Below are 22,269 nucleotides of genomic sequence, written 5' to 3'. Positions count from 1 at the left end.
GGCCCCCCGATCGGCGAAGCCCCAAGACAATGTGATTTTTTGTTTGGGGCTTACAAAGATCAGAGGCCTATTATCAGCCAAGAAAAAAGAGGGCCAGTGGCCCCTTGACACCACAGCCACAGTCGTCTCCCCCCCCCCTCCGTCAGGATTTCTCGTCCAACCCCCCCCCCCCCCCCCACCCCACCCGTCAACAACGGCAAAATGTCGGAAAAAAGTTACACATCCTTATTGTAAGATCCCCTCTCTGGGGGCCTACGAAACCTCTCAGCCCCAGGGCCCAATGGCAGGTTAAGGCAGGCCACATATTAGTTTGTTGCTGCAGAAATATATTTGTCTTGTACCGTAGCAACATATTAATTGGTTACCGTAGCAACATATCAGTCGGTTACCGTAGCAACATATAAATTGGTTACCGCCGCAACCCGGGTCACCACAAGTCGTGTATTTTTTTTTTCGGTTACAGAACATTTATTCAGAACATTATATTAATTGATGAAAGTCACTCATAATCACCCACACGAAATACCAGATATCTGAAACATTACAACATTATAATTTTCCCCACAGGAGGGATGTGATTGGTCAGAATTCTCTCCAATAGGAGAGCAGCAGAGGGTAGCATAGTTTCCTAGCGCTGCGGGCTAGCGCTCCTTGTTTTATCAACAGTGGCGTAGAGCTGGTTACCGTGGGGCGGGGCATAGGCCAGCTGATAAAAGTTTCCACCGCCTGATTCCCGTCGCAGGACGTCGCCTTGGTCCGGGATCTCTTCGTACACCCCGTCAGAGGTCGGGTCCGAGGTCACGACGGGGTCGGGTGTAGGGTCGCTCCTGTGGTTCTGAAGTGTTTTCCTGAAACTATGCTTCCTATGAATCAGAAGGACCAGGGCCGCGCCCAGGGCCACTCCCAGTGCCAGGCCCACCGCCACGCCCACCGGGATCCCCCAGTGGTCAGCAGATCCCGATAAGGGGGTGGTCGTATCCTCCGCCTCATTTTCCTCAGAGGATCCTGGTTGGTCCTCCTTAAGGGGCGGATCCACCGTGAGGTACACTGCTTTCCTACTCTGGCAGTAGTACATGCCGCTGTGCTCTTTTCGCGCCCGCTGCACCCTCAGAGAGCGGTTGTCCGCGGCCAGGCTGAAGTGTCCGTCCTCGTTGTGGTCCAGCAGGGAGAACAGGGTCCCTCCCTTGTTAAGTCTTTGCCACTGGCCCGGGAGTGGAGAGACGTGAAGACACTTGAGCTCCACCGTCTGCCCTTCAGACACGTGCACCTCGAGAGGGGACCCTGTGGACACCAGAGACACGGCTAGGTTCACACCTCCTTCATTTCCAGTATCTAGATTCCAAATGCTCAACTGTTACTGGCACTCGTTTTAAATAGGCAACCAATCTGAAAACATTGGGAATCTTTGAAAAGGTATTAAAAGTGAATTCCCCTCACATGAACAGCATCTAACTCTGCAAGTCCATTGAAGCAGCTAAGAGAAAGGTAACCCTAACTCACACAAGGATGAATTTGGAATGAAACAACTCGTCTGATCTGGGTATGACAAGGAGACGGAAATGTACAGATATCTTGTGTGTTCCTTTAAAGGTCCCATGGCATGCTACTTTATGGATGCTTTGATATAGATATTAGTGGGCCCCTAACACAGTATTTGAAGACGTTCCCGAAATTCAGCTGTGGTGCAGAATTACAGCCACTACGAGCCAGTCGCACATTGAGCTTTCCCCAAACACGCCGTTTTGGTGTCTGTAGCTTTAATGCAAATGAGGAGGAGATAGGCGGGTCAAGGAGGAGGGTGGGGTTGCGGCCCTGAGCAGCTTTGTTGGACTTTGTTGGACTCAAAATAAAAGGACTTTCCGTCGGAAGAGAGAACCTGGTGTCCAAGCGCTCTGTGAACCCGACATACTGGGAAATTTCCAAAAGGGCGCGTCTGAGCTTTGTCTTTTCAAAGGCGGAGCAGAATGCCTAGTGCTCGTTTTACACCCCACAAAATTTCTCGCTACTGGGGGAGCATAGGTAGGCTAGGGGTATTAGGCAAGGCAAGGCAACTTTATTTATATAGCAGTTTTCATACACAAGGCAGACTCAAAGTGCTTCACATATAAACATTGTCATACAATAAAATAAAATAATAGGTAAGTAAAAGAAAAACATATGCAAAAAATAGAAAGATAAAAAGGCATTTTAGTATTAAAATAGAAAATAAAGGCAAAGTTAAAAAAGCTTTTTAGAAAGTGCAATGTATTTAAGATTTAGCAGAAAGCTATAGCAAACATAAAAGTCTTCAGTCTTGTTTTAAAGGTGCTCAGAGTTGGGGCAAGTCTTAAATCCTCTGGGAGTTTATTCCAGCTATTTGTTGCGTAGTAACTAAATCCTGCTTTCCCATGTTCTGTGTTTACTCTGGGGATAATTACTACTCATATTAATGTTGGAAAATGCCATGGGATCTTTAATAATAGGATCACAAGGTCTTGGAATTGTACAATCCAAGAAAAGTAGTGGATAGATCAGTCTACCCAGTGGTAAACGTTGCTCATCTTTCCTAGGAGATCTAGGTGGACACGTCCACTAGTGATGTCATATGGGGCAGATTTTCGAAACAGCTTGTCAGGCTAATCACACCTGGTGGTATAATATGTCCCCTTTAAGTTTCAGAGTAGTGCGTTTCTTTACCTTGTTGAGCCTGAACGAGCCACCCAGCCACTGCTATCCAGCCATAGACCTTCATCGTGAGCAACACAGCACTCTCTTACATCAACCTCAATGTTTGAGGAACTTAGCCTCCAAGGGCGTGCCTTAACCCTGAGCATCACGCTTCTTCTGCTTTCAGCAGAATTATGTAATCGACATCATGTCCACAATATACATAAACACAATATAAACGCATTTATTATAAGCATAATTCATAGTATAAATACATCATTCTGTAATGTTAATGTTATGCTAAAAAACACTAATTTTTCTGTCTCAAAGCTTGTTTATTGGGGTTCATCTTTAAAAAGGCCAACACTTTGAATCCCACACTATGTACATTATTATAACATGAATAGAATGTTGTGGCCGGGGTCCGGCGTCTCTACGGCGTCTCCTTGGTGACGGTGCGGCCCACCTGGGTCAGGTCGCTGAACGACACCGTAGCGGACCCCCGCTTGGCCGGCCGGGCCTGAAGACAAAAGGAAACACGCTGTTAACGCAGACCGAACACCACGCACAACACTGTCCTGAGGTCACATCCTGTTTACCTGGGACTCGTGAGGCTTCCAGCCAATCATGTAGAGGACGTGGAAGGTGGCGGGGACGCCGCCGTCTGGGTGGCCGTACATCTCTGGGGACGGGTCCAACCAGATCAACATTTAAAGTTAGAGTCTACAAACAGTGTCGGTGAGGAGGGTCATATCAGAGGGAGAGAAGACACCAAACAGGAAGTTCACACATTCTGCAACTCGTCTACCGCGGAATCAGTCACTTCCTCTTCCGAAGATAGACCGCAGTGTTTTACTCATCTCTATGATTATCATTCACCTAAACACCACTGAGCTATCCCTACCACTAACAAATCCTACCACTAACCTAACCCTACCACTGACTTAACCCTACTACCAACCCCTAACCTTACCCTACAACTTACATAACCGTACCATTAACCTACCCCTACCACTATCCTAACCATACCACTAACTTGCGTAACTGTGCCAATAACCTCATCCAAACCAGCCCTAACCTTGCTGGAGACGGATTCTCCGAGCGGTGAGGGAACGAGGGCGTCGGGTCCCATGTTCAGACACTCAGCAAGAGACCCCATTAATCGTCTGGTTGTTGTTCTGTTATCTGCTTGGGTCGGTACTGGGGTTCACCGGGCCCTGCTGTACCGGGACCCGGCCTACACTGCTCACACCAGGTGAGACCAGACCCGACAGGATTCCATCCCATAATACTGCCTCTGATACTCCCCTAGACTGGTCCCAGACCAGGTAGGATCCTCCTGGTCTGGGGCTGACCAAAGGAGGACTCTAGTGGTTCTGTGCTTACCTTGGTAAATGGCCGCCGCCGCCAGCATGGAGTCTCTGTGGAGGACGGACTTCCTGTTCCACGCACAGTTACTCTCACCCATCCCTGAGAGAGAGAGAGAGAGAGAGAGAGAGAGAGAGAGAGAGAGAGAGAGAGAGAGAGAGAGAGAGAGAGAGAGAGAGAGAGAGAGAGAGAGAGAATTTGTTAGAATCAAAATGTGTGTATTCATTTCTCAATAAGTAGATTGACGAAAACAGAGATTGTGACATCCGTCAACAACACAACGCAAGCTCTGTGTTCGCCAATCTACTTATTGAGTCCTAAAAACAAGATGGCGTAGACGGGTGAATTACTGATGGTATTGTGTGTATAAAATGTCCTTTTTAATAAACAATCTGTACACTTACAAAGTTATCAATGCCTTGTTTTATATGTTAAGACCCTTATTATACTACTAAAGAAGTGTCGGGCTACTTCTAGCCTTTTAAGTGGTTTAAAATAGCGATTTAGTATTTACCATAACAAATGCCCCCGTCGTTCCAAGTTTATAGCGTTTTGGTAGAAACGGCTAAAACAGCCAACTTAAGAATGCGTCTATACGCGCTTTCTGGCTCCCAAACGAACATTCCAACTCGTTATCATGCTAAACATATCCCAGATCCATTTTACACCGGATTTCTCCTTTAAAAAGCTGCTAAACACCCTTCAATGGATCAGCCACAATTTCAGAACACGCATACACTGGGAGAGGAGGTGGGCTGAACAAAGATCAGGGCTGATTCACATTTCCATATAAACCATGCCAATAGGAACCTGGAGCCAGCAGTTAGTTAGGAAAATAAACTGTAGTGATATTGTGACAAAAATTATGAACATTATATCATTATGTTGAGATGCTGTGTGATGTGTCTGACCTTGCAGATCTGTCATGACCTCGAAGATACTGGGGTAGTCCACCTGGATCTCATCCAGATCCTGCAGAAGAGAGAGAGTCACCCTCTGTCTTGGCCTACTGCTCAATGACCTGTGTCTGAACTGTCTAACCCCTACCTGCCCCTTCATGACCGGTCTTTGTACTGTCTGACCCCTACCTGCCCCTTCATGACCGGTCTTTGTACTGTCTGACCCCTACCTGCCCCTTCATGACCGGTCTTCGTACTGTCTGACCCCTACCTGCTCTTTGGCCAAGCTGTTCCTTGCTGGTTTTAACATGTTTCAAACCAGTTCTAACTGCTCCTAGCTGGTCCCAACGTGGTTCAAATAGGTCCTACCTGGTTCTAACCAGTTCAAAAGGGTCCAAGCTGGTTATTTTATGGTTTTAACCAATTCAAATAGGTTCCAGCTGTTCTTGTATGGTTTTAACCAGTTCAAATGGGTCTAAGCTGGTTCTTACATGATTTTTACCTCTCAAAACTATTTACAAAGTTGACTCTCTTTTTTTCTCTCCCAAAGCACGTTTATTGCGGTTCTAACTGGTTCTAACTGGTCCTAGCTGGTTCTAACATGGTACAAAATGGTTCCTGCTGGTCCTAGCTGGTCCTAGCATGGTTCTAACCGGTTCTAACCGGTCCTACCTACTGCGAGCTGAATCTAGCTGGGTCCTCACCACGGTGAGCATGTTGAAGCCGGCCTGGCCCATCAGGTTCCCCAGGTCGCTGACGGCGGTGTAGGGGGAGATGTGGGGGGAGAAGCCCCCCTCGCGCTCCGTCTCGGCCAGCTGCAGCGAGCAGCGCAGCTCGAACAGCGTCTCCCCGCCCACCACCGCGCCGATGAACACCCCGTCGGGCTTCAGCACCGACTGAATCTGGAGGGGAGCACCGCACGGCCGGCAGCGTCAGCTGCTGCTCCCACTGGTGGGACTGGTAGGATAACTTCCAACCTGATATAACTAGCATCAGAACTACCAAACTGATATAACTAATATCATAACTACAAACCTGAAATAACTACCAACCTGATATAACTACTATGATAACTTCCAACCTGATATAACTACTATAACTACTAACCTGATATAACCACTATGATAACTACCAACCTGATCTAACTACTATAACTACCAACCTGATCTAACTACTATAACTTCTAACCTGATATAACCACAATGATAACTAGCAACCTGATCTAACTACTAGAACTTCCAACCTGATATAACCACTATGATAACTAGCAACCTGATCTAACTACTATAACTTCCAACCTGATATAACTAGTATCAGAACTACCAATCTGATATAACTAATATAACTACTAACCTGATCTAACTACTATGATAACTACAAAGTGGGAGTTCTGCTGTTGCTCTAACATGAGCACAGCAGCCATTGTGAAATGTTGGACACGTCTTAACGTTGGAGCTGACCTAATGCTGCAGCTGACTAAATGTCGAGGCGTACCTGTTTGAAGGCTCCCGGCAGGTCGTTGATCCAGTGCATACTAAGAGGAGAAAGACGGAAACTGGTGGATTACACGATTTAAAACAACTTAATCAAACTCAACCTTAGTTTGTCTTGTTTATGCTAACATTCTGCATGCTTCCGTTCGGCTCCTATCACAATCCTATCCTCCATGGCAGGAACGTCCCCCTCTTAGGGTTAGGGCGGTGGAGCTCTGGGAGACCGACTGGGAAGTCATATAACCCATCTATCGGCGTAGACTAGAGGGAATATTCTCCATTGACGTCATCTTTATCTCCCTTCACCTGTTGACCTTTGATAGCACCGGGCTAGGGTCATCCCCTCATGCTGCTGATCACCAGGTCAAAGGTCATCACCTCATGCTGCTGATCACCAGGTCAAAGGTCAAATGTCATCACCTCATACTGCTGATCACTAGGTCAAAGGTCATCACCTCATGCTGCTGAGGCGCCAGGTCAAAGGATAAAGGTCATCACCTCATGCTGCTGAGCACCAGGTCAAAGGTGTTTTCTGGGAAGGGCAGGTACTCCTCGTCGGCCAGGACGCACTGGGTCGGGATCTCACAGGCGGACCTCTGGTTCTGGAGGGAAAACACTTCAGTCTACAACTCCCTATCTGTTCCCCCTTCCTACTGCCTTATCACTTCAGACTCTAGAGCTTAGATCGGGCCCAGAAAATCAAGCTCGACCCGGCCCGAGCCCGTGTAAATATATATGTAAGGGATAATGTATATATAGAACGCCGGTCATTATCGAGGAAATAAGCCCCTTCAGCCTAATGACCGGCAACGTTCTATACATTATCCCGCTTATTACATGGCTACTTGCCAAAACGAAAAAATAACTTCACATGGTGTGTCTTTTTACAATTTATTCGTTACCAGCGTTATCAGCAGAGAAATAGTCCGCCAAAGAAGTTGACGTCGCTTAGCAACCAAAGACGCTGGGGTTGACAAGTTACCGGACTACTACTTCTTTAATATGTCCATGATGACTACTACTTCCCATGCAGGTGAACGGAGCGTTCCACGGCATTGAGAAGACCCGAGTAATAAAGGCCTATAATATTTCTGTTTATGGCATAGATTTCTCCTCAGATTAGGCCAATAAAGCAATGATAAAAACACAAGCAAAACACAAACTGCTCGATCAAAGGCCCGGCCTGACCCGGCCCGAGGATAGTGGTGGGAAGTACCGGCCGGGTCGGGCCGGGCCGGGCCGGGTCGGGCTCGGGCAGAGAATCTAAACTCTACTTCAGTCTACAACTACCTGACTGTTCACCTTCCTACTGCATTATCACTTCAGTCCACAACTACCTGACTGTTCCCCTTCCTACTGCACTATAAATGACTTCAATCGACAAGGCCTATCTGTTACTTCAATGTACAACACTTCCTAAAATACTGCCGACAATGTACTTGAATCAGCTGCAGGCCCCACCTGTCTTGTCTCATGTTAATAGAAGTACATGTTCAGGCGTTTCAAGGCTAAATATTGAAGATGTTCCATGTGGACCTGGAGACTCACCAGGCGGTCTTCTGAGGTGTCTGCCAGGACCAAACGCTCCACCACATCCTGAGAGACAGGAACCAGGCCAGAGGTCAATCAATGATACACATATCATTCAATCACTGATTGATCAATGAGTAAAAGGCAACATATTATACCACCAGGTTTGAGTGTGATTATTTCTAACAAACCGTTTTGAGTGAGCGTGTCCACCTAGATGTGTGCTGGATAGATCAGTCTACCAGCCTACCCAGTGGACTGTAGCAAATGTTGCTGATATATCCATCATCACATCTAGGTGGACACGCCCACTTGTGATGTCAGAAGAGGCAGATTTTCAAAACGGCTTGTAATGGCTAATCACACTCACACCTGGTGGTATAATGCGTCCCCTTTAAAAATGCTGGGAGGGTGTACCTTGCTCAGGTGTTGGGCGATGTGGCTCTTCCCACAGCCCAAGTCCAGAGCCAGCGGGAAGGTTCTGGAGAAAGACAGAAACTGAGAACCTTTAGAACCCAGTTCGAACAACATTCCCATGTTTGAAAGGTCCTGTACATACACAGACTATTATAATGATTGCCTTAGTATTTTTGTCTAATGTGGTTTGAAGGGGTAAAAACAAGTGTGGAGCAAATGCAAGTTGGGCTCACAATGGGGTCTTGAGACTAATGAGGGGTCCTGGGGTTTCGGACCACTGCCATGCAAAGTTGACCACAGTGTGAACACAGCTTACAACTTACTGTGTAAAAATGTGTTAAGACGTTTAGTTTAAACTCTGATAGGTCAGCATATAGGACAGGTGTGGTGCTGTGGTGTCTTTACTTACCGAGCGATGTCATAGACCCGATCCGCCACGCGACTCCCCACCTGCAGAACATCCCCCAACAACCCAAATCATCTCCTCATTCAGCACTACGACAAGCTTCATTCAACCTGCTACATGTAATAAAACTACTCCTATATTGTAGGCTATCAGTTCGGTAAGTTAAATCAAAGCAATAGACGTACTACGAAATGTCATTAGTTGAACATAATACAACAGTCATAATACTATTACAGAATGTAATTAAGTTGTGTTATATTTTAGAATTGTTATGTTTTTGATATTCGTTGCTACGTTGAATGCACATGGTGTTGTTATATGTTTGGCCATGAGGAGATCTAGGCATTACCTCGTCTCTAAGGTAGTCAAATTGCTGGCTCCCCTGTAGCGACGCTGCCCACTTCCTCTGTCGTCTCTTCATCTCTCTGTCAAACACATTCATACCTGCCCCTCCGGACCTGTGCCTGCGGGACTCTGTCCGCTGTGGAGGCGGAGGGTTGAGGGATGCCAGGCGGCTTTTCGGGGTGTTTGGGGCCGCTGTCAGGACACCTCTTTGTGGATGGGCGAACCAAGTCCTGCAGGTCAATAGGACTCGGGTCCGGGAATTACTGACGAGCTTATTCATTCTGGACCTATCGTTCTGTTGCTGGGAATTACTCTACAAATTGAAGAATGTTTCCCGACATTGCAAAACAGACACACTGTTGACGACCACATTGACTGACCTTAAGGAAACTATAGAAAACCTGGACTGGATATAGGATTCCGCCTAACCGGAACTGGATTGCATTTAGAATGCAGATATTTTTGTGTATTGACTATGTTTAGCAATTATCAATCTGCAAACAGCAAAGTTGGACGATTATACATATATTGCTGTACATGTATGTCATGCAATTGTTTTATAGATAGTAATACAAATATATTTCTCCTTGTAGGGTCAGTTTGTCCCATTTCTCTTACTGTAGTAAAATGGGCGGGGCAGAAAGGTCAATGAAGTAATGCATGCCGGGAAAACACGTGTGTAAACCACCAGAAGAACACAACTTGGTATGAAAATTTAGACACGTTACTTTCTTGACTGAAGGATTTATGGATATAATGTATTTAAATAATATGGTATTATGTGGTGTTGATTTATGTTTCACTCCCTCCATGTAAATGTTGCAGACTCTTTTAACAGTTAGATGCTAAACTAGCGTAATGTTGTTTCGCTCTGTCTGCAATGTATATCTGCCGGATCAACATTACCGAGATTTAAGCAGAAGGGCTGTGTCTTTCCCCGTTAAACGGAAAGGCTGATCTCTTACTATCTGCTACACTTAGTTACTGCATTTATGTAAACTTCCAGCCTGATCTGATAACGACAACAATCATCCTGGTATGATAAATACCAACCTGATATAACTACTATGATAACTACCAAACTGATTCAACTACTGATAACTACAAACCTGATATAACCACTCTAGGATTGCTATCAGCCTAATATAACTACTATGATAACTTTCAACCTGATATAACTACTATGATAACTACCAACCTGATATTACTACTATGATAACCACCAAGCTGATATTACTACTATGATAACCACCAAGCTGATATAACTACTATGATAATTACCAACCTGGTTTAATTCCCTGTATATCTACCTGTTGTTCCAGGCAGATAGTCACCTGTAGTCTCTCAGGTAGCAGAGTCGTCATGTCGAATAAGCCCAACGAGGATGCGCGGTTCCGCCGGGTGCAGAAGGACCCGCGGTTCTGGGAGATGCCCGACCGGGAGCAGAAGGTCCAGATCGACAAGCGCTTCCAGGCCATGTTCAAGGACAAGCGCTTCCAGGTGAAGCAGACGGTGGACAAGCGGGGCCGGCCGGTCAACCACACCGCCAAGGAGGACCTCAGGCGCTTCTACAACCTCTCTGAGTCTGAGGGCGAGGAGGTGGAGGAGCCGGGGAAGAAGGAAGGAAAGAAGAAGGTGGCGGTGAAGACGGGAGGGCCGACCAAAGAGGCAGAAGGTAGGTTCTTACTCAGTGGCTCGTGAGGGCAAGTCAGATAGGAAGACAACACATTATAACTGTGGATTTCCGCTAGTGTACCGTGTACTGGCTGGTGTGGCTTCACTCAGTGGGGCATGTTGGTGATTCAGGGACTTAACAAAAGCTGTTAGCCTGTTTGGGATTCAGGGAATAAACAAAAGCTATCAGCATGTTGGTGATTCAGGGACCAAACAAATATGTTAGCATGTTGGTCTGACCCAACTGAGTGGGTCGGCTTAGCTCAGGAATGGTTGCTAGTTCGATCCCCAGCTCCTCCTAGCTGAGTGTTGATGTGTCCCTGAGCAAGACACGTAACCCCAACTGCTCCTGACGAGCTGGTTGCATGGTTGACTCTGCCGTCGGTGTGTCAATGTGTGTATTAACCGATGTAAGTCGCTTTGGATAAAAGCGTCTGCTAAACGCCCTAATTAATTGGTGATTCAGGGACTAAACAAAAGCTATCAGCATGTTGGTGATTCAGGGACTAAACAAAAGATGTTAGCATGTTGGTGATTCAGGGACTAAACAAAAGCTCTTCCCAGATGAGGAAGGTGAGGAGGACGACTCTGAGCTGGAAGGAGGCAGTGCTGACGAAGAGGAGTCAGCGGAGGAGGAGTCTGGTTTGGACTCTGGTTCTGAGGATGACAGTGAGCCCGACCTGGCCAGGGGGGTGGGCAACGTTGAGACCAGCTCTGATGAAGACGAGGAGGAAGATGAGGTGGAGTCCCTCCTCCGACGGGAGGAAGAGGAGATCCAACACGACTGGGGTGACCTGTGTAAAGACGCCCCCCGTGGGGAAGAGGTGAGAGGTGATTTCCAGATGGGAAACTTTCACATCGTGGGTGGCGAATACAAAGGGGAGGGGGAGGGACCATTCTGGAGAGATGAGGATTGGCCATGGCTGAAGTCTGCCATGGCGGGAGAGACCAAGTTAAATGTCAATGCACTATGGGTGAAGTGGGCATTTCAGCAAGTCTGCAGTCAAGGCTGCAACACAGTTAAAGGAATCTAAACAACAAAGAAGTGAGCAGATTGTCTTGGCCTCAGTATCCGACTTGTGGCTAAAGTGGCAATGCAAATGCGATCTATATTCAATTAGAGAAAGGATGGGATGTATCTCTCGCTGCAAGGAGAATGTATACAAAGTCCTTTTCAATAGTTATTATATAAGGTTTATATAATTTGTATATAATTGTATATTATAGTTTCTATTCATATTTCCATGAGAAGGAGTCTGTGTGTAGGTTTGTAACCTGGATTAGACAGGTTGTGTACTTTGCTACAGTATTGTGTGTGTGTGTGTGTGTGTGTAGGTTTGGGCCCGGCTAGCTGTGTGTAACCTGGACTGGTCAGGTTGTGTACTTTGCTACAGTAGTGTGTGTGTGTGTGTGTGTGTGTGTGTGTGTGTGTGTGTGTGTGTGTGTGTGTGTGTGTGTGTGTGTGTGTGTGTGTGTGTGTGTGTGTGTGTGTGTGTGTGTGTGTGTGTGTGTGTGTGTGTGTGTGTTGGTTTGGGCCCGGCTAGCTGTGTGTAACCTGGACTGGTCAGGTTGTGTATTTTGCTACAGCTTTGTGTGTGTGTGTGTGTGTGTGTAGGTGTGGCCCCGGTTAGCTGTGTGTAACCTGGACTGGGACCGCCTGAAGGCTAAAGATCTGCTGGCTCTCTTCAACTCCTTCAAACCATCAGGAGGGGTGGTGCTGTCAGTCAAGGTGAACCTACTGCACACTATATACACACTATCACACAGAATGACACTCTATATACACCCTATCACACAGAATGACACTCTATATACACACTATCACACAGAATGACACTCTATATACACACTATCACACAGAATGACACTATATACACACTATCACACAGAATGACACTCTATATACACCCTATCACACAGAATGACACTCTATATACACACTATCACACAGAATGACACTCTATATATACACTATCACACAGAATGACACTCTATATACACACTATCACACAGAATGACACTCTATATACACACTATCACACAGAATGACACTCTATATACACACACTATTACACAGAATGACACACTATATACACACTATCACACAGAATGACACTCTATATACATACTATTACACAGAATGACACTCTATATACATACTATTACACAGAATTACACTCTATATACACACACTATTACACAGAATGACACACTATATACACACTATTACACAGAATGACACACTATATACACACTATTACACAGAATGACACTCTATATACACACTATTACACTATGTCAACACACTATTACACTCTGTATACACACTATTACACCATATACACACTATTACACAGAATAACATTATATATGTATACACATTATTAAACTATATATACACACTATTACACCATATATACACACTATTACAAAGAATAACATTATATATATATAAAACACATTATTAAACTATATATACACACTATTACACTATATTTACATACTATTACACTACATTAGCACACTATTACACACTTAGTCACTACATTTACATACTATGACACTACTACGCAACACTGTATATATATCATCTATACAACGTGTATACTATATCTTAACTTATATAATCAAATGTATATCCAGATCTACCCGTCAGAGTTTGGGAAGGAGCGCCTGCAGATGGAGCAGAGTCAGGGACCTCTGGAGCTGCTGGTCAGCCTCCCTGAAGACCCCGAGAAGGACTCAGAGGAAGAGAAGTACCACTCCTTTATGCTATTGAATCAACTCACTTAGAACTTAAGCAACATACATTGTGTATACGTAGGTACTATCTATATGCTCGTATATAAAAAAGGAATTTCATCCTCAAACGGCGATGACTACAGTTGTGCTGCTGGGTTTCTTACGCTCTGTGAGGAACAAATTAAATCAATGGTGATAGAAGAATATTTGGACATCATTACGGTAGTGATAGAAGAATACTTTCACATCAATGGTGAACAATAATATTTTGACATCAATAGTGAACAAGAATACTTTGACATCAATAGTGATACAGGAATACTTTGTCCTCAACATGAAGGCCGATGGGTCAGCTGGTGCGTGACGAGGTGTGTTCTGCTGCAGGGTGCACAGGGAGAAGCTGCGTGACTACCAGTTCAAGCGTCTCCGCTACTTCTTCGCCGTGGTGGAGTGTGACTCTGCAGAGACGGCCGCAAAAATCTACAGCGAGTGTGACGGCTTTGAGTACGAGAGCAGTAGCTCTATCCTGGACCTGCGGTGAGTCAAGAACAGCGACCGGACCAGAGAACAGACCAGAGACTATAGACACTAGACCAGAACTATAGAGTCTAGACCGGAGACTGTAGCAACTAGACCAGAAACATAGAAACTAGACCAGAATCTATAGAAACTATCTACCAGTGTGTAGACGGTGCTCTGTCTAGACGGTAGTTTGACTGTCCTGTGTGTAGACGGTAGTTTGACTGTCCTGTGTATAGACGGTAGTTTGACTGTCCTGTGTGTAGACGGTAGTTATACTGTCCTGTGTGTAGACGGTAGTTTGACTGTCCTGTGTCTAGATGGTAGTTATACTGTCCTGTGTATAGATGGTAGTTTGACTGTCCTGTGGGCACCAGTTTCATTCCAGACGACGTTGTGTTTGATGAGGAGCCCAAAGAGGTGGCCACAGAGGTGGAGCTCACCACCTACACCCCCAAAATGTTCACCTCCTCTGCTGCCGCTACCTCCAAGGTACACTCACTCACTCATTCCCACACACACACACTCACTAACACACGCACAAACACCAACACACGCATTCACACTTGCACTCACACCAACGCACGCACACTCACACAGACGTAGCCAGGTGTTTGAGGTGGAGGTGTTCCTGCTGCAGGTGGAGGTGACCTGGGACGAGACGGACCACGACCGCATCCAGGCACTCAACAGGCACTTCAACAAGTCTGACCTCATGGATATGGACTTCAACGCCTACCTGGCCTCCTCCAGCGAGGAGGAGGAGGAGCAGGAGGAGGAGCAGACTGGAGCATTGGAGCCTGAAGAGAAGGCCGAAGACAAGCCGGCAGGTAGGGACCTTCCAAACCATGACACTAGGGTTTAGGGTGTAGGGTGTCCTAGTCCAACTATAGGTGTAGGTTGTCCTAGTTCTACTATATGTTCTATTTACGTTTTCCTAGTCCTACTATATGTGTAGTTTATGGTGTTGTGGAGCTACGAACAAAGTGATTGCAGAGAGCTGGCTCTGTAAGGTAGGGGTAGAAGAACAATGGCCAATGTATAAAAATAATACCATGAAAATATGAAATGCTGAGGCCAAAGCAGCACTCATCATCTCATGCCACCTACTAGGGGCGTGGTTTGGAGTCTGGAAGTGTTGGAGTCTGTCCACACATAAGGAAGTATCAGAGTCTGTCCAGTCCCCACCAATAGGGACGTGTTGGGGTCTGTCCACCAATAGGGACGTTGTGGGGTCTGTCCCAAATCCCAAATCACTCAGTCCTCCAATCAGACCGGAGCAGGTGTTGTAGGAGGAGCAGGAGGAAGAAGGTGGAGGATGACCTGGTGTATCTACTTTATTAGGGACGTGTTGGGGTTGGGGTCTGTCCACCAATAGGGACGTTGTGGGGTCTGTCCACCAATAGGAACGTTGTGGGGTCTGTCCACCAATAGGGACGTGTTGGGGTCTGTCCACCAATAGGGGCGTGTCGGAGTCTGTCCACCAATAGGGACGTGTTCGAGTCTGTCTCATTGCTAGTGGGAATAATAACTCATGTCTTGTCTACTTCCTGTTCCAGGGGTGCAGAGGGAGGGGCCTCCAGTGGAGGAGGAGGAGGAGGAAGACAAGAGGAGGAGACGGAAGAACAAGAAGAAGAGTGGAGAGGAGCAGATCGCCCGCTACCGAGAGCTGCTGAAGGGCATCCAGCAGAAGGAGAGCCAGCAGAGAGGAGACAATGAGATGGAGATGGAAGTGTCCTGGGTCCCTGGTAGGTAGACCACCCTCTGGTAGACCCCCCTCTGGGGCACTTCATCTAGTAGACCACCGTCTGGTAGACCCCCTCTGGGGCACTACATCTAGTAGACCACCCTCTGGTAGACCCCCCTCTGGGGCACTACATCTAGTAGACCACCCTCTGGTAGACCCCCCTCTGGGGCACTACATCTAGTAGACCACCGTCTGGTAGACCCACTCTGGGGAACTACATCTAGTAGACCACCCTCTGGTCCAGAACATCTAGTAGACCACCCTCTGGTCCAGAACATCTAGTAGACCACCCTCTGGTCCAGAACATCTAGGAGACCACCCTCTGGTCCAGAACATCTAGTAGACCACCCTCTGGTCCAGAACATCTAGTAGACCACCCTCTGGTCCAGAAAATCTAGTAGACCACCCTCTGATCCAGAACATCTAGGAGACCACCCTCTGGGGCACTACATCTAGTAGACCATCCTCTGGTCCTGAACATCTAGTAGACCACCCTCTGATCCAGAACATCTAGTAGACCACCTTATTGTCAATGAGGGCGGGAGCGGGGGAGAAGGTGGGTCTCCATGGCAACAGTGTCTCCATGGCAACAGGTCTGAGGGAGACCACGGAGAGGCTGGTGAAGAAGAAGATGGAGGTCCAGGAGCAGCGGACCCCCTGGGAGGACTACCTGGAGAAGAAGAAGGAGAGGAGGAAGCAGAGGAGGAACCAAGAGGTGGGGCGTTTGATGACGCGTGGTCATAGGAGAGGAACCAGGAGTTGGGGTGTGTTTGTATCGTGTGTTTGATGATGGTTGGTTATAGAGAAGGACCAGGAGACGGGGGGTGTTTGTGTTGGGTGTTTGATGTGGTTATACACACAGTGCAACAGCGAGTCTCTTTCCCCAGGGGGAGGCGGAGTCCAACCTCGCTGATGAAGATGATGAAGATGACGTTCCGTCAGACGTGGACCTTAACGACCCCTACTTCGCTGAGGAGCTGGGCGCTTCAGGTACCTTGTCAGCAACAGCCAATCAGACTGATGAGTCCTTCAGCAGGACTGAAGGTTATCCAGTAAGCATCCATGTTGAACCCTGCTGACCCGGCATTAACTTCCTGTCTGGTTGGCTCACCTCCTTGCAGCAGGTGTAAAGAAGAAACCAACGAAGAAGACGGAAGAGGAGAGTTCAGAGGAGGATGAAGAGCTGGAGAAGAGAAAGGTTTCAGAACTTAATAAAATAAAGCTGTGTTTTCTAAAAGCCGCAGGAGAAGTAAAACGGGGTTGTATGTTTCAAAATGCCACAAATAAGACGCTCTGTAGTACAATCCACAATGCTGGCGTGAACTGTTCAAATAGTGCAATATTCTTGGTGGCCGTGCCTCGTTGCCGGTCCAATGATGGTTGAGTTGGCGTCCATGAGTAATTGGAGACGATGCCGATCCAAGCTATATTAAAACCCTGAACTTTTTGATCGATTTAGTAAAAAAAAAAGGACTCATGGACTGAGAGCACATTGTGGGAAGCGCTGAAAAAATGCTGGCTTTAAATTGTGAGGGCATTAGGAACTTCATGTTTTAGCACTCAAACGCAAATCACTGAAGAAAGCGCCAAAGCCCTTTTAGTTGCATAATTGACCTAATAGCCGCTCTGGAAAATAAGCTGGAGCGACAGAATCGGATACAAGCCGTGTTTATATTTTCAAAACAGACGGAACAAACCATAATTCTGCTGCATTCTAACAACTGAACTAAACACTGTCTGTCTGTCTGCCTGCCTGTCTGTCTCTCAGGCGGAGATGTCTCTGCTGATGGGAGATGATGAGGATGAGAAGCACAACCATTTCAACTTTGAGAAGATCGTTGAGCTGCAGAACCTCAGCAAGAAGAAGAAGAAGAAACTACAGAAGAAGGGCCAGGAGGACCTCCCCAAGGACAACTTCCAGGTCAGCGAGATCATCAATATCATTAGATAAACCATTTAAATATACTATGATCTGCTGCATGGGAAACAAAACATGCACAATATCCAATGTAAAATATGCTGCGATAGGAAATATACCATGTATAATGTCTAATCTAAACTATACTGTATAATGAAATACACCATGTATAATATCCAATCTAAAATATACTACTAGCATACCTTTATAATGAATACAAAATGTATAATAAACAATCTTTAATGTACTACTATATATATAAAAAATATACAATATATGATGTACCATAGTAAACTGTAGTATAAAATATATAATTTAGTCAAAGCTGATATTTTCAGATCTGTCAGATTTACATTTTTTACATTTAGATTTACATTTAAAAGCTCCGCTTTTATCCAAAGCGACCTACAATAAGTACATTTGTCAGAAGAAGGAGAAACAGATCAGTTCAGTGTGTGTGTGTGTGTGTGTGTGTGTGTGTGCAGGTGGACGTCGCAGACCCCCGGTTCCAGGCGGTGTTCACGTCCCACCTGTTCAACCTGGACCCGTCGGACCCCAACTTCCGGAAGACGCGCGGCACGGACACCATCGTGGCCGAGAAGCTCCGGCGCCGTGCCCAGCAGGAAACGCACCGCCGCAGGAAACAGGAAGTGCCCACGCAGATACAGGAGGCGGCGGTGGCGGGCAGCGCTGGGGGCGGCGCTGAGAAGAAGAGTCTGGACCCAAGTCTCTCTCTGCTGGTCAAGTCCGTCAAGAACAAGACCCAACAGTTCCAGGCCAGCAAGAAACCCAGACTCATGTAGGACCCCCCCCTCCTCTCCTCTGTCCTTGGGGAGACGCCTCCTCTCCTCTGTCCTTGAGAACACGCTTCCTCTCCTCTGTCCTTGAGGAGATGGCAGCAGCAGGTTCTGGTCCAGACTGGTTGGTACGGCTGATCAGAGGACCATCTCACCTGGACCAAATAACACGAGGCCACTACGGCCTTCGTGATGTCATCGAAAGATGGATTACAATGATGTCATCTAAAAAATGTATTAGAACGATGTCATGCCAAAATGGATTAGAATGATTTGGCATAAAATGGATCGATTTGTGATCTAAAATAGGATTACAATGTCATATGGGTGGATTAAAACATTTAAGGATGGATTCGATTGATTTGGTATAAAATGGATCGATTTGTCACCTGTCATACAGGTGGATTAAAACATTTAAGGTCGGATTAGAATGATGTCAGGTAAATAGTGATCGGAATAATGTTCTGGTTTTAATGTAACATGTGGTTGTAACAGCTGTGTTGAATAACGAGCGACTGTAGATAAATATTTCCTTTATTTTCAACGCTGCAGCCAGCCAACCCCTCCCAGCCACGCACCAATCACCACGCAGTACCCACACAGCCACTGGGAAACGCATCACACTGGGTATCAGCACGACCAACCTAAGATCAAACGGATCAAGGAACTGTAGTTTGTAAAGGACCGTTTTGATGAACTAGTGGTGAGAACATGGCCCCAACAACTCTAAGAGGAATTATGCTTTCCTTCACTCCCTTCAAATGTTCAAATTCAAACACAATAATAACTGATAAAAAAAAAAAAGGATTTGATCCTGAATATCAAAATGAGCAGCAACCTTGATGGGTTTAAGCCCCATCTGTCATGTGGCCCCTCCTTTAGGAACCTCTGGAATGTAGTCCAGTCAAGCGTCAATGTGGACATGAGAACTCGGGTGTGGAATAAGGCTAATAGTGTTATTAAGGCAGTGCTTTAGAGTTTACACTCGGGTCCCCAGACACCCCCCCCCCCTTCTAGTTGAGACCATCCTCAGGCATAGAAGACCAGCTCGGGGATCTGCCCCCCCTGGACCCCGGTTCCGTTGGTACTGTCCGAGGAGCACTGGAACTGGAAGGTGACCTTGCCACTCTGCACCTCCGTCACGCCCTCCTGGCCGAAGTAGCTGAGCTCGTTGCCGTCCAGGACCACGCTGGCCGTGTAGAAGGCGTCCGGCTCCACCTGCACCGGGTACTCGAACCACACGGGGAAGGTGGTGCTGGAGCCGTCGGAGAAGTACTTGACGACGTTGTGGCCCACGGTGGCGCCCTGCCGCTTGAGCTCGATCCGGGCGCCGTACTCGGCCGAGCCGCAGCTGGAGCCGTACAGCCCGAAGCCCGCCACGAAGACGCGCTTGTCCACGGCGAACTGGATGCTGTCGCAGCGGCCGCGGTAGCGCCACTGGTTGCTGCGGTAGGCGCAGGACTGGAAGCGGTGGCAGCGCTGGGCGGGGAGGCCCGGGCGAGGCGCGCTGCAGAACAGCAGCTCGGGCTTGTTGAGCGCCGTGAACCACAGGAAGAGCTCGTTGGTCTCGCCCAGCGTCAGCAGGCCCGACTGCGCCGGCCCGTTGGCGAAGTCGTCCAGGGGCATGCTGGGAAGGCGCAGCAGGTAGACGGCCTTCCCCAGGACCAGCCGGCGGTTCTCGGCGCTGGGGTCCAGGTCCCGCCGCTGGCACTCGGCCTCGGCCCAGCCCAGCGCCGCCTCGAACACCGTCAGCTCCTTGGCGTTGAGCGTCTCCCGCCGCAGGATGCTCTCCAGCGTGCGGGCGTCGATGTCGCAGAAGCCCTCGGAGCGGAGGGCCAGCTCGGCCTGCGCGTCGATCACCTCCCAGCAGCGCAGCGTGAGCTCGGGCTCCTCGAACAGGCAGCTCTGGGACAGCAGCACGCAGGCGCTGCGGGCGCTCAGGCTGCCCTCCAGGAAGGACACGCAGGCCCTCGCCAGGTGGGGCACCATGTACTTCTTGGCGGCGTACAGCGTGGCCAGCACCGTGTCGGCGCACAGCTGGATCTCATCGCAGTAGATGTACCTGCGGAGGGGAAAGCACACCTTACAAACTACACCCAACAACGCACACCTCACTCCCCCCCCCCCACCCCCTCGCAGTGCTCCTGCAACATGTGACGGTAGAAGACGGTGGAACCGAGGAGACGGAGAGGCAGGAGGGCAGGTGACGCGTGAAGCCAGTTGTTTTGCTGGGAGTTTGTCAATGGTGTGTAATGGTGTGTAATGGTCACTGGTATGAGTGTATTGGTGCCGGTCTAGGGGAGGAGAGCCCACTTCAACATGGCCAGGAAGGACGGCGGCTCGACGTCGGGGATGCGGATCTCTCCCTGGTCCTCGGCCAGCTCTCCGTAGAACATGGCGTGGAACACGGAGCTGCCCACCGCCAGAACGTACTGCAGGACACAAGAACCACAGTTACACAGAACCACGGCAGCGGAAGCATAGTTCCACAGATCAGAACAACACACACCATGGTGCATGTAGCTACTAGGGTGGGGTAAGTGTCCAGGGTGGGGTAAGTGACCAGGGTGGGGTAAGTGACCAGGGTGCTGCAGTCTGACCTTGTGACCCGGGACCCGCTGGGTGCTCCCCGGGGGCCCGACCAGGAAGAAGACGTCGGCCATCACCTCATTGTTAAACATCACAGAGTTCCTGGGGTTGGGGGTGGGGGTACAGATTGGTCATTAAGGAAAAAGGTAGCGGTGGGAGGGCTTCTTGCCCTAGGATGCATACAGGTAGACATTGGGGATGGTCCAACACCACGACCACTACACTAGTGAGCCCCCCTAGTGAGTCTTAAGATTCAGGTCATCCCCACCTCTCTCTGATGGTGGGGTAGAGGCCCTGCCAGTGAGGGCCCTGTCCCGTGGGGGAGCTGCTGTGGTCAGTCCGGTTCTGCTGCTGGTTTCTGTTGGGGGAGGAGGAGGAGGAGGCGGGGGGAGAAGGAGACAACTTGTTCTTGGAGGGGATGAGTTCGGCCGCCATATTGGCCCACTACTGGTCCACTGGGCCGTGCATAGTGGGTCCCGGGAGATGAAGTGATGTTTCGTTCGCTCAGCGAGGAAGCTGAAAGAAAAACCAAGTGCATCACGATGTCAAGTCTTTCACAAACCAGGTGTAAAAAACCCGTGCAGGTTTTTGATTCCTGATTTGCGGGCAACGTTCTAACTTCTGTTCGAGGGGTAAAATAAGTTTTGCACTGAGATCAAATACTTGTGAATGTAAATGTTAACGTATTCCATTAAGTTACAAGTAATCATGATTTATGTGGAAATGTTAATACTTTTTTAAATATTCGAATCTCTAAGTTTAAGACATTTTGACAATTGTTTTTAACTTTAGCTTTATAGCTATACATGTTCAGAAATTGAAACCATAAATAAAGAATAGTGTAGTTCCGATATCAATACCTTTAATCCGAAAGAGAGTTCATTATACAGGAGGTTGTAATCTTGTTTTACCTCCGGTCTCAGAATGGAAAGATTTGTTTACTGCAGAGTAGAATAAGTTTTCTTCTTCGCCTTTCTACTTGTAACAAACAAACATCGGCCCCTGGCGGCGGGCAGTGCTACATGTCTCCGCAGAGATTAAATAATTGTATGTAACCTAATAACCTTACCTCATATATGCTAGACAAATCTTTATCTATCATCGGGTGTTTTTTTCTAATATAATTGTTACATTGTAGACAATATAAAATTGTCAGTGTATATATAGCAAGGTAGTCTC

At 47.6% G+C, this 22,269-nt stretch overlaps 3 protein-coding genes across 5 annotated transcripts; 1 reads left to right on the top strand and 2 right to left on the bottom strand.

Annotated features, from left to right (window-relative positions):
* Positions 1–219: 219 nt before the first annotated feature.
* ndufaf5 (NADH:ubiquinone oxidoreductase complex assembly factor 5) lies at positions 220–9,678 on the bottom strand. 2 transcript variants are annotated; one of them, XR_008895152.1, is made up of 12 exons: positions 9,109–9,678; positions 8,763–8,803; positions 8,354–8,417; positions 7,955–8,002; positions 6,905–7,008; positions 6,408–6,447; positions 5,618–5,815; positions 4,926–4,986; positions 4,033–4,116; positions 3,246–3,328; positions 2,677–3,166; positions 220–1,281 (listed from the first exon to the last, which is right to left on the bottom strand). XR_008895152.1 is itself a non-coding variant. In XM_056586749.1 (11 exons), the coding sequence occupies exons 1-11, from the start codon at positions 9,382–9,384 to the stop codon at positions 3,080–3,082; spliced, it is 1,086 nt and encodes a 361-aa protein (XP_056442724.1). In that variant the 5' UTR covers positions 9,385–9,676; the 3' UTR covers positions 2,188–3,079. The 2 variants fall into 2 exon arrangements, 1 of the variants encoding a protein (XP_056442724.1); XM_056586749.1 differs by lacking the exon at positions 220–1,281 and having other exon boundaries at positions 2,188–3,166; positions 9,109–9,676.
* On the top strand, positions 9,678–19,438 carry esf1 (ESF1, nucleolar pre-rRNA processing protein, homolog (S. cerevisiae)). Of its 2 annotated transcripts, none has more exons than XM_056586711.1 (14): positions 9,678–9,809; positions 10,431–10,779; positions 11,343–11,602; positions 12,394–12,507; positions 13,422–13,534; positions 13,905–14,057; positions 14,417–14,531; positions 14,680–14,869; positions 15,599–15,787; positions 16,380–16,501; positions 16,674–16,776; positions 16,908–16,984; positions 17,555–17,707; positions 18,190–19,438. In XM_056586711.1, the coding sequence occupies exons 1-14, from the start codon at positions 9,765–9,767 to the stop codon at positions 18,505–18,507; spliced, it is 2,301 nt and encodes a 766-aa protein (XP_056442686.1). In that variant the 5' UTR covers positions 9,678–9,764; the 3' UTR covers positions 18,508–19,438. The 2 variants fall into 2 exon arrangements, with proteins under 2 accessions (XP_056442686.1, XP_056442687.1); XM_056586712.1 differs by having other exon boundaries at positions 10,427–10,779.
* Positions 18,231–22,079, bottom strand: btbd3a (BTB (POZ) domain containing 3a). The gene is made up of 5 exons (XM_056586730.1): positions 21,951–22,079; positions 21,359–21,606; positions 21,102–21,192; positions 20,815–20,933; positions 18,231–20,563 (listed from the first exon to the last, which is right to left on the bottom strand). Exons 2-5 carry the CDS (start codon positions 21,523–21,525, stop codon positions 19,531–19,533), a joined length of 1,410 nt encoding a protein of 469 aa, XP_056442705.1. The 5' UTR covers positions 21,526–21,606; positions 21,951–22,079; the 3' UTR covers positions 18,231–19,530.
* Positions 22,080–22,269: the final 190 nt, after the last annotated feature.

The sequence above is a fragment of the Gadus chalcogrammus genome, chromosome 3, assembly GCF_026213295.1.
Source record: "Gadus chalcogrammus isolate NIFS_2021 chromosome 3, NIFS_Gcha_1.0, whole genome shotgun sequence".
NCBI classification, from domain to species: domain Eukaryota; kingdom Metazoa; phylum Chordata; class Actinopteri; order Gadiformes; family Gadidae; genus Gadus; species Gadus chalcogrammus.
Note: the sequence above shows the minus strand (reverse complement) of the source record. Positions and strands in the feature narration are given on the sequence as shown.

Excerpts from the sequence above, each read along its gene's own strand:
- btbd3a (XM_056586730.1), bottom strand. The coding sequence starts at position 21,525 with ATGGCGGCCGAACTCATCCCCTCCAAGAACAAGTTGTCTCCTTCTCCC. Across the intron at positions 21,193-21,358 it reads TACCCCACCATCAGAGAGAG|GAACTCTGTGATGTTTAACA; the intron begins GTGGGGATGACC and ends CCCCAACCCCAG. Across the intron at positions 20,934-21,101 it reads AGCGGGTCCCGGGTCACAAG|TACGTTCTGGCGGTGGGCAG; the intron begins GTCAGACTGCAG and ends TGTGTCCTGCAG.
- esf1 (XM_056586711.1), top strand. The coding sequence starts at position 9,765 with ATGCCGGGAAAACACGTGTGTAAACCACCAGAAGAACACAACTTG. Across the intron at positions 13,535-13,904 it reads AAGGACTCAGAGGAAGAGAA|GGTGCACAGGGAGAAGCTGC; the intron begins GTACCACTCCTT and ends GTTCTGCTGCAG. Across the intron at positions 17,708-18,189 it reads TCCCCAAGGACAACTTCCAG|GTGGACGTCGCAGACCCCCG; the intron begins GTCAGCGAGATC and ends GTGTGTGTGCAG.
- ndufaf5 (XM_056586749.1), bottom strand. The coding sequence starts at position 9,384 with ATGAATAAGCTCGTCAGTAATTCCCGGACCCGAGTCCTATTGACCTGC. Across the intron at positions 8,804-9,108 it reads TTGACTACCTTAGAGACGAG|GTGGGGAGTCGCGTGGCGGA; the intron begins GTAATGCCTAGA and ends GATGTTCTGCAG. Across the intron at positions 8,418-8,762 it reads CGGGTCTATGACATCGCTCG|AACCTTCCCGCTGGCTCTGG; the intron begins GTAAGTAAAGAC and ends GTCTTTCTCCAG.